The sequence below is a fragment of the Notolabrus celidotus genome, chromosome 11 (assembly GCF_009762535.1).
Source record: "Notolabrus celidotus isolate fNotCel1 chromosome 11, fNotCel1.pri, whole genome shotgun sequence".
NCBI lineage: Eukaryota > Metazoa > Chordata > Actinopteri > Labriformes > Labridae > Notolabrus > Notolabrus celidotus.
In genome coordinates, this window is record NC_048282.1 from 5,016,688 (window position 1) to 5,037,028 (window position 20,341).

General features: G+C 41.5%; 1 protein-coding gene across 1 annotated transcript in view; it reads right to left on the reverse strand.

The window, feature by feature from the left end:
* Positions 1-6,982: 6,982 nt before the first annotated feature.
* snphb (syntaphilin b) overlaps positions 6,983-20,341 on the reverse strand; it is a 30,114-nt gene continuing 16,755 nt past the window's right edge. Inside the window, exons 3-5 of the mRNA XM_034696308.1 lie at positions 11,463-11,570; positions 9,799-9,948; positions 6,983-9,631 (exon numbers count right to left, since the gene is read on the reverse strand). Of these exons, the coding sequence (XP_034552199.1) occupies positions 7,579-9,631; positions 9,799-9,948; positions 11,463-11,570 (2,311 nt within the window). The 3' untranslated portion in view covers positions 6,983-7,578. The remainder of the gene's footprint in view (positions 9,632-9,798; positions 9,949-11,462; positions 11,571-20,341) is intronic.

The following is a 20,341-nucleotide window of genomic DNA, read 5'->3' on the forward strand; positions in this document are numbered from 1 at the left end:
CTATTATAATTATTTATTATTTCATTATTATTATTATACTTAAATTCTCATTATTTTCATTTTTATCATTATAATTATAATAACAATTATTATTGTATTTAATTTATTATTATTATTATCATTATTATAACCGGTATTAATTTTATCATTATTATTATTATTATTATTCTCATTATTATAATTATTTTAATTTGTATCATTATTATAAATTATTAGTTCATTTTTACTATCAGTATTATATTCACAATTATTATTATCATTATTATTATACTTATTATTATCCGTATTATTATAGTTTTTTTATTATCATTATTATCATCATTATTATTATTAAGGAACTTCTGGTGAAATAATGGTTAAATTATTTAAACTAAATATTCCAGTCAATGTTGTTAGAAAAACATGTAAACAATACTGAAACAGTCACATTATCCATACAGTCAACATTGAGAGTTATAATATTGAGACAAACACACACACAGACATCAGACAGGTTTCCTCCATGCTGTTTAATATAGGGGCTTTAGGTCTTTATACAGTGTGGTGGGCGAGTGAATGGAGAAAAAGCCTACTGATGTATCTACTGTACACACTACTATTGCCATTAAAATCATGTACATGACATTATTTGTATACAGCAATGATGTCAGCTGACCTCCTATACAAGGCGTTGGATGTCCTATATGGTAGAGTGTTTTGACGGACATGGTATAACCTCTGTATACATTAAATCTTTATTACATAGGCTTTGAAACACGTACACAGACGAGGATTAAAGCGTATGAGGACAATACACATTCAAATATTGACCAGAACAAAAGTTAAACACCACCCACCTCCTCCTGTCAGCGTAGGAATAACCGCCTCATGGCATTACAATAATCTTGGATTAGATTATGATAAAGTGCAGTATGGTGAAGATAACTGGAGCAAAATCATTAAAATGTCAATAAATGAATAAATCAGTCACACCCTGATGAGTCTCAAGAAACAAGTGGAGTATGCAACCAATGAAAAACTTGGATTCTGAAGATAACTTGTGCGCATTAAGTATTTACTTGTATAGTATGCTGTCAGAACAGAAGTATAAATTGGATGCAAAGGGTGTTCAATGATAACTTTTCAGAAACTATTTGAATCTTTTGTATACCAGTTATTCTTTTACACAAGGAAAAATTGTGGGTTATATTTCTTAATGTTTTAAATATTATCTTTCAGGGTTTTGGAAGGCTCTTATAATAAGTAATAGTTCCCTAAAGTTAAGTATGAACTGATCCACTCACATAATGTAGTGTAAGTATAGAGTGGTGTGCATAGAGGAAAAGAAAGGGGGTTGAGATGATCACTGCTACCCAAAAAAAGCTCCAAACTTTGAGTCTGAACTTCTTGATTAAGCATCACGAGTCCACTTCCCTCATGACTCTGTGTTTAGTTCACTCGCCTGTGTCCAGAGACAGCAGGAGACTTTGATTGACTGTAATGAAAGCATAATGCTGATACACATTATCAATCACATGACTTCTGTTACACATTAACATTGAGAGGAGGAGGCTGCCTCCCACATTCTTACACCTGTTCTCTTACAGGATCATATGGCTTCTGGTAGAACATAAAGTAACGTCAGCCTCCTGATACAGCTTAGCTTCAGCAGTTCATACAGTCAGGAGAAGGGGACACAATGTGGTGGAGGACGGCCGTGTGTGAGCCGAGAATTAAGGAGCCCCTAAAGTGACATGGGCAGAAAAAAAGAATGTGATGTCCTGGAGCGCACCAGAAACTATCCTGTGCTCACGAGAAAATGTATTGAGATCACAAAATATTATTTGGTGCTCATGAGAAACTTTACCGTGCTTTAGTAGTTTCTGGTGAGCACCTAATCATTTCCTGTTATTACGTGCGCACATGAAACAAACTGCATATCCCATTGGGCTAAACACACTTCAGTGAGGCAGAATGGCAGCAGAAGTGGATTTATTTACTTTCCTGAAAACACAAAATATACATGAAGGTGTCATCAACCAGCTTAAGGATGAAAAAGTACTCTAAACAATCCTGTAAGTTAAAAAGCGTAATGCTCTAAAGGCAAAATGTGAACTTGGCCATATAAGATTCGCCTCATTAGCCCATGTTGCAACTTTCTCTACCTGGTATAGAACTGACTGTAGTTTTTAAAGCTGTTTTGACATCTGCCTTGAGTTTTCAGATTGACATCAACATCATAAATGTTATGACTGATGAGGAGTTATAGGACAGTACATCATCAGGTATGGGGACCGACTTGCAGTCTGAGCATTTTGTCAACAAAGAACTGGGATGAATTAAAAGTCGGGAGAAGGAGAGACAGTCAAGTCTGCTCTCATGCAAAGAGTAAGAGACAGACTGACCAGAGAGCAGAAAACTCCTGTTAACCCTTCTGTTATGTTGCGGGTCAAAATGACCCTTTCAAAGTCTATTTTAGGCAATATATGCCTTCAAAACCTGCTAAAAAACAGCTTTTTCCACCAGGCTGTCAGGATGCTGAACTCCTCTCACTACCTCCCCCCTCTGCCCCGTGGACTTTGACTTTAACTAACACACGCGCACACACACACACACACACACACACACACACACACACACACACACACACACACACACACACACACACACACACATGCACACACACACACACGCACACACACACACACACACACACTACATACAATGACTCTACCTCAGCTGCTTTTTGCACATTAACCGGTTACTTAATCTTTTACTTATTCTGAATACTGTCTGCACCTTAAATATCATTTGCACTATTACCTTCTCTCATTTTCATTGTACATTTTTAAACTGTCACTGAAATACCTCCACTGTGCACATAGGTTGTTATTATAGATAGAACTGTATTTATTATATTTTATTGTATTTTTATATTTAAATTTTTAGATATTTAAAGAACTGGAAGAGAGAGAAACAGCATCTCGTTTTTCCTGAATGTCTTGTATACTCAGTGAAAATTGACAATAAAAACCTTTGAATCTTGAATCTTAAATGCAGCTTATAAAACCTGAACAGCATGTGACAGAAGAGATATCGTGTTAATGTATCAACATCACTTCAGTAAAAAATGTATGTAAAATAAAATAAACAAAAATCTATGTCATGTAAAACTATTGTATTTATATTTAAGGCTTTCCAATGTATTTAAAAAAAGTTTCAACATGAATTTTAATGGAAAACGAGTTATTCTCATTGAACCATGATCTGTGAGAATTAAAGAACACCAATGGACTAAATCTTGATTTAAATGGTTCGTAATGGAGTTTAAAATTAGATTTAAAAAAATTTGCATTGGGATTTTTTTGGGGTTCTGACCCTTTTAGATAATTGAATATGCCCCGGGTCAAATTGACCTAGGAACATTATTGCTGTCCGAGAGAAACGAACATAACAGGAGGGTTAACAGTGACACAGCGGGCCATGGTTTTGGCAACAGACATGCAGCCAAAAACAGCAGGCGGGTGGAAATGGGATGGCTGCACTTTGATAAGGATGATTATCATCAGGTTTGAACAAGATATGGAGCGAAACACGGCATGTCTTCTTTCCTGACGTGTAATCCGTTTTCCATGCTTTTTGTGTTCATCCACCTGTACCCATGGAAGTGTCCTGATGTTTGTCATTGTTCATAAATGAAAGTAATCACCTGATCAAAGCTTGTGTATTCCTTATGCCTAAACAGACTGTAAGACTTCAAAATCTATTTTAGGTGCCGTTCTGAGACAATTAAGTGGTGATGGTGTGCAAGCAAGCCGTAATATCCTTATAAAGTATAAGTATATTAAAATATTGAATTTCCCCGTTGTAGGACGAGTAAAGGACTCTCTTATCTTATCTTATCTTATCTTATCTTATCTTATCTTATCTTATCTTATAATGAAGCCCAAGGTTGAAATAAAGCTCAACTAACTCCTGTACTGTCATTTTTAGATTGAAACTGGAAGACAGCGATGCACTGGTTGATCTCCAGTATGCACTTGGTAACTTGGTCACATGGGAAACTTTGTCTTGAGCACGGGCAATTTTCTGGTGAGCATGGCAAATTTTCTCATTAGCACAGAATAATGTTTATTGATCTCAAGAAATTTTCTTATGAGCATGGGATAGTTTCTGGTGAACATGAGGACATATCTAATTATTTTTTTCTGCCCATGTCACTTTAGGGGCTCCGTAGAGAACAGACAGCTCTGTGGCATTTATTCAATCTACAGAACTCTCTATGCACCGTTCATGGCGGCTGTTTTTGGCGATCCGTCAGATCATTGAATGGACAACCAGACGGTTGCATAATCTGACCACATGGCATCAACTCTGCTTATCCTCAGCGAGTGATTTACAGCATTTAGACTCTAACGCGATATACATTATTTAGTATTATATGGTCTGCTGTTACATTCTGCACTGAGGTCAAATGTAAAGAGCTGAGGTCGACAGCTCTTACCAAAGATGAATGGCTTTACAGTATACATAGAAATTATATCATCATATATTATAGTATAACTTTGAAGGATCTTCTGTACCTGCATTAGTGTGATCAAATTAACTGAGACCAACCAAACAATCAGAACTTAGTGGATGAACAATCTCACCTTCAAGTAATTGCTTAAAATTCATAAAGTGAAAAATAGTGCAAAACATGTCGAACAAAAAAAACATAACGCTGCTTATTTCTTCATTGAAGAACTAAACAATTCAGTAGGCATCACAGTATTTGTTTTGGTTGTGTTGGGCTGTTTGTTGTATCCAGGTTTGCTGCTGACTGATTGATTTTGATAGAGTGGTAGGCTGCTTTTTGCTCTTATTACATTTAAAGATAAATATTCGAACAAGATCAGCATTCAGAAAAAAATCTCCATTAGATGCCACCTCCATTAAAGTCATCAAAGAAAATAAATACCCTGATCCTAAATGCCATTACAAGCCGGATAACTTGATTTGCTAACTTGGACTCTCCATGTCTAGAAACACACTGCTGATCAAATAAAGTCGATTCTTACAGTGACTAACTCCTGCATGGTGCCACTTGAAATACACACCACAAGAGTGACAGGTAACTACACCACAAGAGCGTAAAGTTAGCAGAAATATACAGCACAAAGCACGGACTCGGCACAACTCACCTTTCAGATCTACATCAAAGTGTCAAACTGAGCCAGTGAGTATCTACATACACGTGTCTGATCGCTCCTTAACTTCAAGACACTTCCTTTACGTGTTACGTGAAATAACAGTAATTCAGCTCAGCTACTTCATATTCTTCAATAGTTCAGCCGTATGCTTCCCAATGCAGGCTTCAGGACTGTACCATAGAAAACGTGGTACATCCTTTAAGTTCTTCTTTTTCTCTCCATGTGTGAATCAAGACGGCAAAGAAAAAACGACTGAATGTGGATAAATGAAGAAACAGCTCCAGCATTGAGCTCCTTCTAAAACCACAACACATTTTTGACACACTGTGTACAGATTACTGAAGGACCATTAGATTCATTAGGTTTAATAGGCCCTATGGGAGCTGCAGACCCTCTGAGGTTGATTTTTTGAAGGGCTAAGCTCACTGTTTTCTCAGTCCCTTAGTCTTCGTGTTACAATCAGTTCTGCTCTGTGTATGTTGTTGTTTCTTTAAAGGTCCCATATAATGAAAAACACATCCTTCTTGCCCGTACATACATACTTCAGTCATCCTCCTACCTACAGTAGCAACCCCAAGAATAAGGAAGCAGGAAAGCCTCTGCATTGTTTCTGTAGTCCACCTACTGGGAAATCACAAGTTCTCCAGAAGATTTGAATCATCTCCTGTGGAGACGTAACAACAGGAGGGATTGCAAAGGCATGCATGTAAAACCACTCCCACTCCTTGAGGGATTCCGCTTCCTCTTCAGCTATTGTGGTTTTGTTGTGTTGTGTTTCAGAGACAAGATGTCAAAGGTTAGAGCCAGACATGCTGACTACTCTGTTGTTGGTTGCAAAAACCAACACATCTGTATTCTGTCGCAGCACTGGAGGACCACAGAAAACAGTGGTAGCTTTTTATTTTTAACATCAGTCAGGGCTTATTTCTATCTCAGACTGCTGCAACAGCGAGGGCTGACCACAGCGGCAGCCTCCGGTCTCAAAATATGAAGCCCATGCAAAAGTGCTTAAAACTGCAGTTCATAGAGCGTCCACTAGAGGGTGGCTGCAGAAACACCGGAAACCACATACACACCCATTCAAAGAAGACGATCTTTACAGCAGATATAAACCTGTTCACAGCCTGGTTCAAAATCAGTTTAGGTCTGGGTAGCTCATTTCTCGATCAGCACACACTGTACGGGGGTGATTTCTTTCATAACTCGTTATTCTTGAAGATATGTAACTTTCAAGTTTTGCCCAAATAAGGACATAACTGACTTGATTGACAGGCGGGAACACTGTAGCTGTTAGCAAAAAGGCTAAAGCCCCGCCTCTTTACCTCACACTAGCTCAGACATAGGCTGTGTTCAGCATTTCTAATATGGCACCGGCCGACGATTGGCTTCAAAGCAGCGCTACTACGTCCATTTTTTGTACAGTCTATGGGCTGACCACTTAAAGTTACACATGAAAGGCAGAGACATGCTGCTGTAACTGTGGCTATAACACTTCCACAGTTGCCTCCTCCTGTCTGGTGTCATGTTCTGGATCACATGTGTAGTGTACTGGTGTGGGTTCTTCTGGAGCACTTCATTACCACAGCATCCTGCCTACTTGGATCCCTGCATGGATAGAGGATTGAAACTGAGAGGCTGCAGATCCTCTACAGAGGCTGAATTTGTACAGTTTTTTGCCATCTTGCTTTAGAGACGATTAGGACATGTTGCAAACAGTTAAAAAATACCATTATATGGGACCTTTAACAATAAAACACATTTTTTAGTGTCGAAGACGTGAAAGACTCAATCAAAGCCCAAACTTTCTCCATTCACCGAGGAGGTGTAGAATCTAAATAAAAGCTGATATTCCCTCAGTCGTTGGTCAATGAGCAGAGCATGTCTTAATTTCTGCAGACAACAGGATTATTTGGTTATACATAGTGTTATACAAACATACATATCACATTGATGTTGACATTTACCAACATATGATCATTTTTACGTGTCAGATTTGAGCCAAAGATCAACAAATGTTTCACATTTCCCTGCATTTAAAAACTAAACAATCAGCGATAAACATCCAAGCATCCAGTAGATCATTCATGTCAATCAGCTCATTCGGGTTTGCACAAGTCAGTAATGTTAGCAGACATCTTGATAGCAACAGCAAGAACCAGTGGGTGAGGGACACTAAGAAGCAGGACTGAACAGAACAGAGTTTACCAGCCAGAGATTTTTATCATGAGTCCACATTCCCTGTTCATGATGCTCCCCTCAGCTCTAAACCGCAACTGGAAGCAAGACAGGAGGAGTTTTTTTCATCCTCACCTTACTCTGCAAGTATCTTCCAACAACCTGAAAGGCCCGGACCCATACAGCTGTGGTTACACTAAAAGACCAGAGAGGCGCCTGACAGAAACTCGTCCTATATCAACGATCCACCCAGGTCTCCCCCGCCTGCGGGGTAATGCCTCAACCCACCTCCCCTGCGCAGTGAGTGCAGAGCCACAGTGCAACAGCCTCGAAGCAGCGACCCTATATGATACATGGGCTGTCCACCACGGACCGGACCACGGCACAGCCAAGCCACTGTAGGTACAACCGGGATGGCCACTGCTAGCAGATCCACCAGGAAGTGACGACTCCAGTAGCTTTTCTGTATTGTCCCGGGAGCGGCTGGATCTCCCTCTTCTGCCGTGGCGCCCTCTGTGGTGCCTTGTTCTCTAGTTCCATCTTCATCATTGTCCTCATCATGAACCTCCACTACAGTGACACCTGCTATCTCCATGTGGGAAGTAGAACTCCTGGGTTGGGAGGTCTGAGGCTGCTCTACGCCTGCTGATAACCCCGGAGAACTTGGACCTGGCTCTGTTGTCTCTGCCTTGGTCGATCCTTCTGATAGATCGACTTCTTGCTGCTTGTCTTCCGATTTGATGTCTCCTATTGTTGTTCCACTCACTTTGCCCTCTCCACAGCATCCTCCAAATGTGAGCTCACTCTGTGTCTCTGCTGTGTTGCAACTTTTCGCTGGGGCGACCTCCACCACTGCATCCTCAGCTTCCACCTCGGTCCCTCTCTCTGAGCAGGTTTGTGGTGGCTGGCTTTCTTCTGCCACATCGATCACTGTAGTTTCCTCCTGATTCTCTGTTGTTGGAGCTTCCTTCTCTCTGTTCTCTTTCTCCTGCTTTTCCTCTTCCTCCACTTCATCTTTCCCCGCACACAGAGGACTTTCCATGGAGCATGCTACAGTTGCAGATCGGGGCAAGGGAGGGGCAGACGGTGTTCTGGAGAATGGGATTGGCTCTGTAGCTGTACTCATGATGGTTGCTGTTGTCACAGAAGTTGTGGTGGTAATAGAGTCCAGCTCCTCCTCCCCCTCATCAGACATCCAGGTGGAGGTGGGGCTGCAGGCCTGGGAGCGGAAAGTGCGTTGCTCCGCAATAGTGTCCAGATCAGAGGGGTAACCTGCCGTTGCAGGGATGGGGCAACTTTCTGTCTGAATGCCTGCTTCCCGCAGGGCGTGCAGGTAGAGGTGGTGGTGAGACAGGCATGGGTGGCTGATACAGCCCACCCCACTCAGACCACAGCGATATGGGGCCAATCGCTCGCCTGTGCACACATTGTCATAGGTGGCGGAGTGTGGCATGGTGTGGGGCACAGAGTGGGACAAGTTGTGAGGGAAAGAATGTGGTAAGGTATGGGAGAAGGTGTGAGGCAGAGAGTTGGGCATCGAGTGGGGCAGAGAGTTGGGCATTGAGTGGGGCAGAGAGTTGGGCATTGAGTGGGGCATTGAGTTGGGCATTGAGTGGGGCAGAGAGATAGGCAAAGATTGGGAGAAGGTCTGTGTGTACGAGTTGAGTAAAGATGCTGTTTCCTCAGAAAGGAAAGCGGCCTCCAGCAGCAGGTCGGCCCGGCTCGGGACACTGCTCTCTCCGCACACGATGCCGCTGTCCTGGGTACCATCACCTGAAAGACAAGGAAAGTCTTGGCCGCTTCTGTCTGCCAATGCTTGATCACTCAGCTTCGTGTAGGTGGAGCTCCTTGTCAAAGAACGGGCAGGGGAACCATCACAAGAGCACGACCCCCTCCCCCCAACTGCAGGTTTGGGTACTCCACCTGGACTTTCCCCTGATACAGATGCTGGTGCCGAACCGCCAACACGGATACGATGGCCTGCTATTGCTTCCCCCTCTTTGGCTAATCCAGCCTGGGCTAGCTCCATGTTGAGCAAAAGGTTCTCAAGCTTGTGGTTCTGAGTGTTGATGTCCTGAAAGTATTTCTGCACCCCTACGTCCCCACTTAGCCCACCAGCTTCACTGAGCCTGGTACGAACAGTGTCCACAGCCTGTTTGAGCTGCTGGATCTCCTGACGTGCCTCTTTCAGCGCCAGCTGGGCCTCCACACGGTGACATTCTTCCTCTACCCAGTCCTCCTGCATCCTGTAAAGCTGGCCTCTCAGATCATCTATCTCTGTGTCCCTAAGAGAGAGAAAAGAGGGAAACAGGGACAGTGAACAGGAGAAGTAAGAGGATAAAGATATCAGGCTCAGGGGTCAGACCCTGGAAGAATACTTAGGGAAAACCTAAGAAAAGCACTCGCTGACTTTCTGGCCAATATTTCTAACCTCTGCTTGTTGTTATCTCACCTGTCTTGCAGGACGGTGATGGTTTCCTTTAGCCTGGCCCGCAGGTGTCGTATACACACCTCCTTCTGTTGCAGGGGAGTGAGGTACTGCTCTGGTGGAGGGGGTCGGATACCATGGTTTTCCGTACATGACATGTACTTCTTATGACGTCTAGGAGAAAAAAAGTACAAGTTTTATTTACAAACTGATAGGACTTTGAAATATTTTCTTACAACGTACTGTGTCTTCAGTTTGTATCCACATAAACATGGGGACCTATGAGTATGTAGTAATATGGAGAGTTAAACAGCATAGCACAGTGCTTAAGGCAATTTAGGAGTCAAGGACATCCGTTTTATCTTAAAAATACAGAAAATAACATGAAGAGGATAAATATTACAGTAATATGAAAGGAAGGAGAACATTTGCATATATCAGTTATTCTAAAGTCAGGCTGTGACGTTTAAACCCCAACCTGACGTGACAACAACTTCTGCTATGGGTTGCCTCGTTTCCTTGATCGTATGTCCCTAACCAACAGTTTTTACTGAGGTTCTGTTACTTTGGTAAAGGTCCAGGTGGATAAGTGATATTGTTAGCTAACAGGACAGGTAGCTAATGTTTGATTATATGTGAAAAACAACGACAGAATAACAACAGTTGTACTGTAAAGAAATGTACAGTCAAATCCAATACATTGATGATAAAAGGAACATTTAGGGTGGAAACACATGCCAGCTTTAACATTACAGTACTTTATAATATTACATATGTAACACGATTATTTGATCCATCCATCTATCCATTATCTTGACCGCTTAGTTTGGGGTCACGGGGGGCTGGAGCCAATCCCAGCTGACTTCAGGAGGAAGGGTACACCCAACCAGTCACAGGGCAAACATGGAAAGACAGACGACCATTCACACACACTCACACCTATGGGCAATTTAGAGTGACCAATTAACCTGGTGAGCATGTTTTTGTTCATGTTTTTGGACTGTGGGAGGAAGCCAGAGTAACGGGAGAGAACCCACGCATGCACAGGGAGAACATGCAAACTCCACACAGAAAAGCACCTGCCAGACCGGGGACTCGAACCAGGAACCTTCTTGCTGTGAGGCAACAGCACTACTCACTGCATCACTGTGCAGCCTATGATTATTTGATAAAAATCCACAATAAAATGTATTCTATATTTGGAATATCAAAATGCTCCAATTTGGCCAAGGGCAATACCTTGCATCAAATACAGGGGGTACCAGGGCTTTAAATGAAGCAGGCTTATATTAAAGGCATGTCTTTATTTACAAATTCCTGTTAACATTTAATCATATTAGATACATCCTGACATCAACTCTTATATCTGTTTATGACTCACTACTGTTCACACTCTTAGATTAATGAGATTTGCCATATTTCTTTAAAAAAAGAAGAAAATGATATGCTCAAAGGGATTTTCTTGCATTTCAATCTTTCAAAGCTGCATCAATTAATGCCTTTATAATCGCCAATAAGACAGCTGCTGGTTATATGAAAGGTATTGCATGTAGGATCAAGTTACTAAGAAATACCAGCATGATACAGCAGTTTCCTGTGGACCTGTAAAATCAATCACTCTATAAAGACAGCATCACTGACTGAGACAAGCTCTTCATCCATTACTGAAGAGGTAACTGAACCCTTACCCTTTGGTGGGGCTGCAGTCGCTGCCTTTACAAGAGCCTGAGTTGCTGCTGCTGCTGAGGGAGGTGTTGCCATAGGGATCTCTGTTACTGGGCGGGGCCGGTGTCCGCCTAGTTCAAAGTGAGAGGAGACAGGTTCATTTGTTCCTGAACACAACATGAAACCACACATCAGGCAAGGAGGTGACCGTGAATTCTGTGAGCTGTAGAGTGAAACCATCACAACACTTTACCAAACCACAAACTAGAATAGACGTGAATCAACTTAGTATCGACTCAAGTCCATCAACATGCCAACACAACACAGAAATGCACAACACACACATACACAAGTACAAAGACTGAGGCCAAAGTCAGTAATGCTCCCTAACAGATAAGGACACACTCCTTTGGCCACTGACAGTGAGGTTGACTTTTAAAAAGAGCGTGTGCTCTGCAATACAGAAAAACAAACAGAAACAAAACATTAAATCATACAAGTGTCACAAGCATTCCTAAATATAAGAAATTAAAAAGGTGGATAAATGCACAGCTTCACTGAGAAGGAAACATAAAATGTATGAAACAAAGAAATAAGGAAGGGGGTAACGACTGTACTAGAAGTTGTGCTACATGGTGTGTTAGGTGTTGTCAGCTCAGGATGAAAAGCTCAAATAGATTAACCAAAAATAATAAAGAAGTTCTTTGTTTAAGCTTTCAGGTTGTATAACTTAACTTAATCCAACTAGTGTTATCATTTCACTGCTTTAAGATTGATCAGAAACTGAAACGACAATGGAGAGGAGATTTAGCTACTTCCTGGATAACATTACTGTTTTACACGATTAGTTGGAAAGGTGTCAATTCCAAGCCATTTGTATTTTAGCTGGTGGTGTGTGAGACTAGCTAACTACCTACAGTAACTACTTGTCAGATTAAACAGCTAGCTTACTGAAGGTAACTCAGCTAGCTACAGTGGTAGAATCTATAAATAATGGACGTAGTATCCATGACATTACCCATCTGTTACTGAAGCGTTGTTTTGAGGCTGATCATCATCAGGAACCATATTGGAAATGTTGAACTCAACCTAAGTTCTGTTAGAGGTCAAGATGTGGTCTTTGAGCCTCCTCACCAACAGCTACAGTGTTCCCGCCTGTCAGTCAAGTCAGCTGTGCCTCTCATGATGGAAATCTTGTAATCTTAATATAGAGCTGGGCGATAATGAAAAAGACACTATCAGGATAACATTTTTCATATCAGTCGATATCGATCATTTTCACGATAAATATCAAATAATTCATTCATATTGTTTTAAAGGCAGATTTTTTTTCTCCTGAGTTTAAGTTGAAGAAACCAGATGGTTTGTTAGCTTGTATCTGGATTTAGTAGTCTAGTAAATAGCCAAAATCTATTAACTAATGAAGTTTAGTGGCCTTTCTTGTCCAGCATGTTTTCTCTCTGCTTTGAGCTGGGATGTTTTGCATTTTCTTCAGTGTCACTGTTGCTTGTTTCAGCTGTGTTTACATATCACTTCAAACATCTTTAAGCCCGCCTTCCTCTCACCCTGCCACATGATTGGCTGTTCAATGCCGACTTCTTCTTATGTTGAATGTCGGGTGGGAACTAGTGTTTAAGACACACACCCTTTCCAGTGGTTGGGGGGTGTAATTACAGGTTTAAATATATCAATGTTTTATCGTACATTTGTTATATTCATATTAAGAAAAATAACATCCCGATAATTATCTATACCATTTTATCACCCAGCCCTATCTTAATATCTTCGAAATTGCTGCGTTATGAATAAATTCACCCCCCGTACAGTGTGTGCTGATAGAGAAATGAGCTATTCAGACTACACTCGTTTTTTGAACCAGGCTGTAAACATGTTTATTTCTGCTGTAAAGTTTGTCTTCTTTGAATGGGTGTGTATGTGGTATCTGGAGCCAGCCTCAAGTGGACACTCGAGAAACTACAGTTTCTAACACTCCCACATTGGCTTCAATTCTCACGGCCAGAGGTTGCCGCTTGGGTAGAATGCTAATGTTAGCTGTTGTGTATTGGTAACTGAAAGGTCTTGTATTGTTCTCTCCATGTTCGCTTCAGTTCATGATAGATTGAGAAGCTGTGAAATAACAACCAGCAGTATGATGCTGTACGTTTGGCAGCTTCCAACTTGTAGGGTAGTACGTCATTACAACAGCATTTGAGCTTCCCACAGTTAGAATGGCTTCAGAGGGAATTGGTCGCTGGGTGAAGATGGTTAATGGAACATCATGAAACATTGACAACAGTGCAAACGGTCTCTTCATTCCCATGCTTCAGATAATCAACACGGATCAGGAGGAGAGAAGAGGAACCCAGAACAGACCGGGGGTTAGGGGTTGAGGGAGAGTTTGCAGAGCGGCTGTGGCGATCTGGAGACTTGGTGGAAGTGTATCCTTTAGTCGGCGATTTTGTTGATGTAAGGCCTTTAGTGGGGCGCATTGACACCATATAGCCTGTCTCCATGGGGACGTAGTCTAGTTCTATGAACCTGCAGTAGTCAAACCTGACCAGGCAGAGACAAGAAAGTGTTAAATCACAGAGGACACTGCAGGGCAACACCAGAACCATACAGTGTGCAGGCCACACATGTGTGCACACTGTATTATTAAGGTGAGACAAAGCTGTGTGTCAGAAAGCATGTCTTAGGAGTCACCTGGGTCAGTCAGAGCCAGGGCAGGTGAAGCTAAATATCAACAAGCACTCAAACATTAAAGGGGCCGAAGAGAGATGGCTCACTAAAAGCTTTACATAAGGAAACACTGCTCTGACAATTAGAGCTGCTCTCTTTGGCTTTCTAGGCTGAGGCGCTTGTTGGCACAGGACATAATGTAGCACTCTGCTCCCATCAACACCATTTACAATCACAACATGTTCAGCATTGCCAATGATTGATCAACATTTATCAAGGAGTGCCTCACCATCCACAGCATCTGACTTCAAACAACAACCAACACAATCAACCTCTGACACATCTGATACAAAACATCCGGGTTAAATGACAGCACAACAAACCTTTTATTCAGTAAACATATCTCTAACAGCTGAAATCTGAGTAAACTTAAACCAACCCCTTGAGTTCGCCAACACACCTGCTCGTCTTTAGTTTCTTTTTGTACGTTAACCACTGCTTGCTGCTTCCTATGATAAAGCTGCTAACTGCTCCTCAGCCAGTAGACAATCTCAACTAGCACATGAGGGTAAATTAATATGTATGACATCGAACAACATCAGTTTGCTAATTGTAAAGCAAAACCCAGGAGGCAATTAGCTTAGCTTAGCATAAAGACTGAAAGCAGGGGGTAATGGCGAACCAAGCATGTGGAACAGAATCAAAAAACCCCTTTGTATTTTCATATGTTGTTTTTGACATGGATTCTTTGTAATATGGAGTAATTTCGCCAAAATACTTTCTCATTAATGTTTTTAACTTCTGGTATTGAGAGAGTTGCATTGATGGCACTACAGCGCCCTCTGCTGGGGCTCTGTAGACTTGAGGGGTACACTATATTTCAATGCCAGTCTCATGTACCTGTTCTTGAGGTAAGCAGCCTTGTGATAAGCTCCACTAAAACGCGTAAAAATAAGTTTAGTATTTCTTGGTAAAAATGATAAATGTCTTCTGTAATGTTTTTGCTTAGTTGTGAAGCATGTGAAGCCCATCACATTGATGTTTTGCTAGCTAAAACGTTATTAATCCTCATGATGTGGCTTGCTAGCTGATTGGTAGTTTCACGTGTTCTTCCCTTCTGTGTTTTAGCCTTTGCTAAGGGAGTGTGGAGTGGGTTAAAGGAGTGGCTGTGAAACTTATATTTCTTCTGTTATGAACATGTACATATGTAATTTTATTCATGTAGTTTCATGTGTCTTTTAACATATGTATATAGTTATTTCAAGGCCAGTTTCATGTACCTGTTCTTGAGCCTTTGCCGGAGTCTGTTACAGGAGTGACAGTGAAACTTTTATCTCTTCTGTTACTACTATCTCTTCTACTGGGGAGTTCAAAATGTAATTGCAACCATTGCAAAGTGAGGCCCCATGCTCCTGGTCTTTATGCTAAGCTAAGCGCCTGCTAACTCTAGCGCCTTACTTGATGTTTTAACAATACTACAGAAGGATTCGTCCTTTCCTCAACGCGATCCCATTTTCAAGAAGTCAAACTCTTGCTAACATTAACTCACATCACACAACAGACACATTTGTAGAAATGACCAAACAAAAGCATCATGAGGAACATACTCTGGTCTTTCCCTCTGCTACCATCCTGCTAAAGGAAACAATGGTTACACACGGTACAGTTACATCTATGATAGCCAGGAGAAAGGTGGTCTAAGACATTGCTTGTTGATAACAAATAGTGCAATTCAGTGACATTGTATGAAGCAGAGTGCATGTTGCAGTGACCTGCTACTATAACAGGACATCGCTGTTGCCTCATCACCGGCCTCTACAAAGGGAAGAGGAGACAAGCGGGAGACATCTGAGCAGCCAAGGAGGGATTTCACACAGGACATGAGGACATGATGGTTCTAGAGTTGCACAAAACTTAATGTCTTTCTTCTCAAACTGGTAAAAATGGGAAACAAGATTTCCTATTTCTGATATTTCAGGTGACATCATGTGACTTAGGAAAGAATAGATTATTAGGTTTATGTCATTAATGGATAGATCTCCTGAAATTACAGCTGAATGAATAATGTTCAGTTTTTAATGCTTCACAGGAGATGGTTGGCATCTGTTCACTTGTTTGTTTTCACCAGAGAGTAACGTCAAACTAACCCACACTTGTAAGTCTCTACAGTGTTGGATCAATGAGGAAACTCTGAATAAAAAGAGGAAGACAGCAAAGTTGGCCTGGCTCTAAAAGAGTACAAATAAAATTGATCCAACAATGCCGGTGCAGGAATGCAGAGGTTTATTGTTTATATTACAAAAATGTGTGTTGTGACGATCAGCATTATCCTCTGGTATCTTTTATCAGCTGTATACATTTAGAATAAGTAATACAAATGATTTACTGATACTGGCCAAGATACAAATGCCAATATGTGATTGAGAGAAGCACCAGCACTTATTTTTTTCCCACTTAAAGCCTGATGCGAAACACTAAGGTACTATTTCTGTTTTGAAGTCCATTAATGGATGTGCTAAGGCTTCATCAGTCAAGAAATCTCCTGTTATTCATTTCGTATTTCACTCATTTTTATATTCAGTCATCATTTCCTGTTTTACTTTGTCACTCATCTTTCCTCCACGGTGTGAAGCTTTACTTCCTGCCTTTGTGTGTTTTTCCACCTGATTGTTTACACCTATGCCTGATTACCCTGTGCTTCCCAGTCTGTTAAGTCTGGGGCTGTTTTCAGAACTGCCTGCTACATACTACAGTACGTACTGCATACTGCATACTGCACACTGCACACTGCACACTGCACAGTGCATTCTGCATTCTGTATTCTGCATTCTGCAGTCTGCAGTCTGCATTCTGCATTCTGCGTGTGAAAGTAGTAAGTAGAATAACTGTTATGTTGGATCTGTTCTGCAGGATGCTGGATCAGGTGGCGCTGGAATTCCGGGTTCGGAAAGTGGAAGTAAATAACGGCGAAGCTGATAGATAAACTGCATCTTCAGCATCACTTATGATTTAAAAAGTTGAAAAGTGGTTTATATGGAAGGAGAACTTTAGCGCTGTGCATTGTGGGAAATAGTATGCGAGGGAGGCTGGTCCGCTGCATATTGACGGCCAAATTCAGCCAGATCCGTGTCTGGTCCGTCTCCGATCTGTCAAGGCTGATAGGTTTCTATTCCAGTCAACGTGTTAACTTCCGCTGGATCCGCTCCGTTGTGTTCTGGCTGCATCTCTGGTCCAGCAGGTTGGAACACAACGGATCAGATACGCAAGACGTCTGCCGGAGCACGACGCATCAATATGCACACATCAGATGGAGCGGGACAGGAAGTCAGGCACCAAAACAAAATGAAAACATCTGGTTAATTTTCAGAATAAAACACTCTGTGTTATCACCAGATCGTATTTTCACTGTCGGTGGTCCTGCTCTGTGATGCGTTCCGAAAACGCAACCAGTGGGTGTTGAAGGACGAGAGAGCACGGAGCCAGACCACAGTCGGATCGGAGACGGATCGCACACGGATCTGGTGGAAGTCCCGTGTGAGACATGTTCCTGAATCAGTACGACATCCGGGTAGTTTTGGCACACTGCAGATTTTGCTCTTGTTCACATACTACTGAAATTTGGCCAAATCAGTACGTACTGCTAGTATAGTAGGCGGTTTGAAAACAGTCTGTCAGCCTCTGTTTCAGAGCCACTTTGTCTTCAAAGTTTGTTCCTAGTGTTGATGTCTGTCTTGTAGTTTTATCACCTTGTTTTTTTTTCTGGATCCTTGATCTGGATCCCCTCCTGCTCCCCATGGACTCAATTACCGAAAGTCATTTTTGTTCTGCCTTTGTTTGTTTCAAATACTTCTGACAGTCTGCTTCTGGGTCTTCTCTGGTTGAGTTAAAACTAAACAGGTTAACATGCTCATTAATTCATGATAGTTATGGGTGTTATGGTGAAGCTGACAGTGGAAAGGAGAGCTCTTCTCATTAAGAGCTGCACAGATTTTGATGCAAGCTTCTGTTGTTGTTTAGTCGTGACAGCTGAGGTGTTGTATTCTTATTCAGTTGTGACTCGGAGTTATCTTTGTCTGCTTGTTACCTTTGATTGTCAGTCCTGTTTATTCATACTCCAGCTTTTTGTTCTCCATGTACTGAAGATGTTAGGAAACCCTTCATATTGAATGTCTGTGGCTGCATTACTAGTACCTTGGTTCTGAATTTCGAAGCTGAATCCTGCAACTACCTCCCTGCTTTTCTATATTGCAAGTGTGCCTGCCTTCACACCAACAACTGTCTGTCTATGAGCAATCCAAAGCAGAATGAATCGCACAAGTCCTCCTGTGATCATCTGCATTTGCACTTTCCTGCACTCCCAGCCCTAAAAGGAAGCACATTTCTAAATGTGTTGCTGCTGTAGGAATTTTCCAAACTTTTGAAAGCTGATGTAAAACCTTTTTTGTGCAACTCCAAGGCCCAGCAAGGCTTGTGTTGAATACACATACCCTGTGTGACACAACGAGGGAGAAGGCCAGATATTGATGACTGCTCAGTGGCTCCTAAGAGATCAATATATGACAAAGGTGGGAACTGAACAAAAACAGGCAGAGGGAAGCTGAAGCAGTGAGCCCGGAGTGAAAACACAACCATCCAACATCACATCCGTGTTGAGGTGGTTTGTGTCTAGACTGTGAGAGGGAGCTGACTGTCTGGTGGAGGGAGTTGTAGGTGGAGTGTTGGAGCTGAGTGTTGCCCAGGAATCAGGTGTGACTTTGAGTTGGTGGAGAACAGTGATATGAAGTTTGTCCTTGCCACTGTAACTTGCTAAATGCTGCAAAGTGCTCTGCTCATGGTGGATTAAGATGAGATCAGACTGAGTCCTGTCTGTAAGATGGGACTGGATCTGATCCTGTCTTGATGTTGGGTCTTTGTTAATAATAGAACACAGAGTACGGTCTAGACCCGCTCTGTTAAAAGCATCTTGAGATAACGTTTGTTGTAGTTTGGCGCTGTAAGAATAAAGATTGATTGATTGATAGTCACTGATGCTGTGTTTTTAAATAAACAATGGTATATCCTCAATGGAGGTATGGTCCATGTGAAACACTTTCTGGCTCCTGTTGAAATAAGTTTTCAGACCAAAACCAAATATTTACATAAAAAAACATGTGAACACTTGAATAAATGAAAGTTTAAAACGAGAGAAATTGTTTAATTATTCTCCACTGGAGCTAAAAGTTATCCATTCATCTATTCAAAGATAAGAGTTTTTTAATTGTATTTGGCACGCCTCTTTGAGTGGACAGACCTAACAAAAGAATCATGAGCTACTAATCCTTTCAACTAATTTACTATAATTTAATAAATGCATAACTCAGCTCATTTGTCTAGAGCAAATCAAATGACAGCAATCACTTGCTTGATACAGTTAAACTGACACTGACACTGACTTATGAGATGAATAGAACGCAGATAGTTGGTGTCCATCCAAAAATATTGTTGGACTGAGCCAGGACAGTCAGATTTGAGCAAATGGGTCCATCAGCCTCCAGTAGCTGTAGTAAAGCTGAACCCAAGGAGAGATCAGCCAAGCCATGATCAACTCCAGATGGTGTATGACGGAGACAAGACACTTTACCGTGTCTGAATACAGACACAGTCTTATATTCCTATATCACCTTATAAGTAACCACCAATCAGGTTGGAGGAGATCTGGGACCCCTCAGCAGCACAGAGCGGTAAACCTCCTCAGTTGACGAGTCAAAAAGCTAGTGCGTCAGATCTGATTAGGTCCATCTTAAGGATCTGATATGAGACAGTTTGGATCCCTTGGTTCCTCTCTAGTAAGAGCAGAACTCTTTTGATGCTCAGTGTCTGCAGTTTGAGATACAGTATTATGTTTTAGGAGGCTGTGTGATGTGTGTGCATACAGTTAACTGTATGTTTGACAATCTCTGTTTGTACTCAACATACTTAAACAAATTTACCATAAAGTGGTGAATTTATAATTTCTGGACAGGACTTTTTTTTTACTTGATGTCACACCAACTCTCTGCTTTTGACCTGATCCGTATTCTTAAAGGTAATCATAGTGCTGAGTGGCTGTGTTGAACAAAGTATGCTTCCACAGTACAGCATAGATCAGGGTTTCCCTTTTTTCCCTGCCAAGATCCATAGACTCTTAAACTTTAAAGCTGAATATGAACACTGAGAGCTTCAGATGGGATCTCAGTGTTGTCAT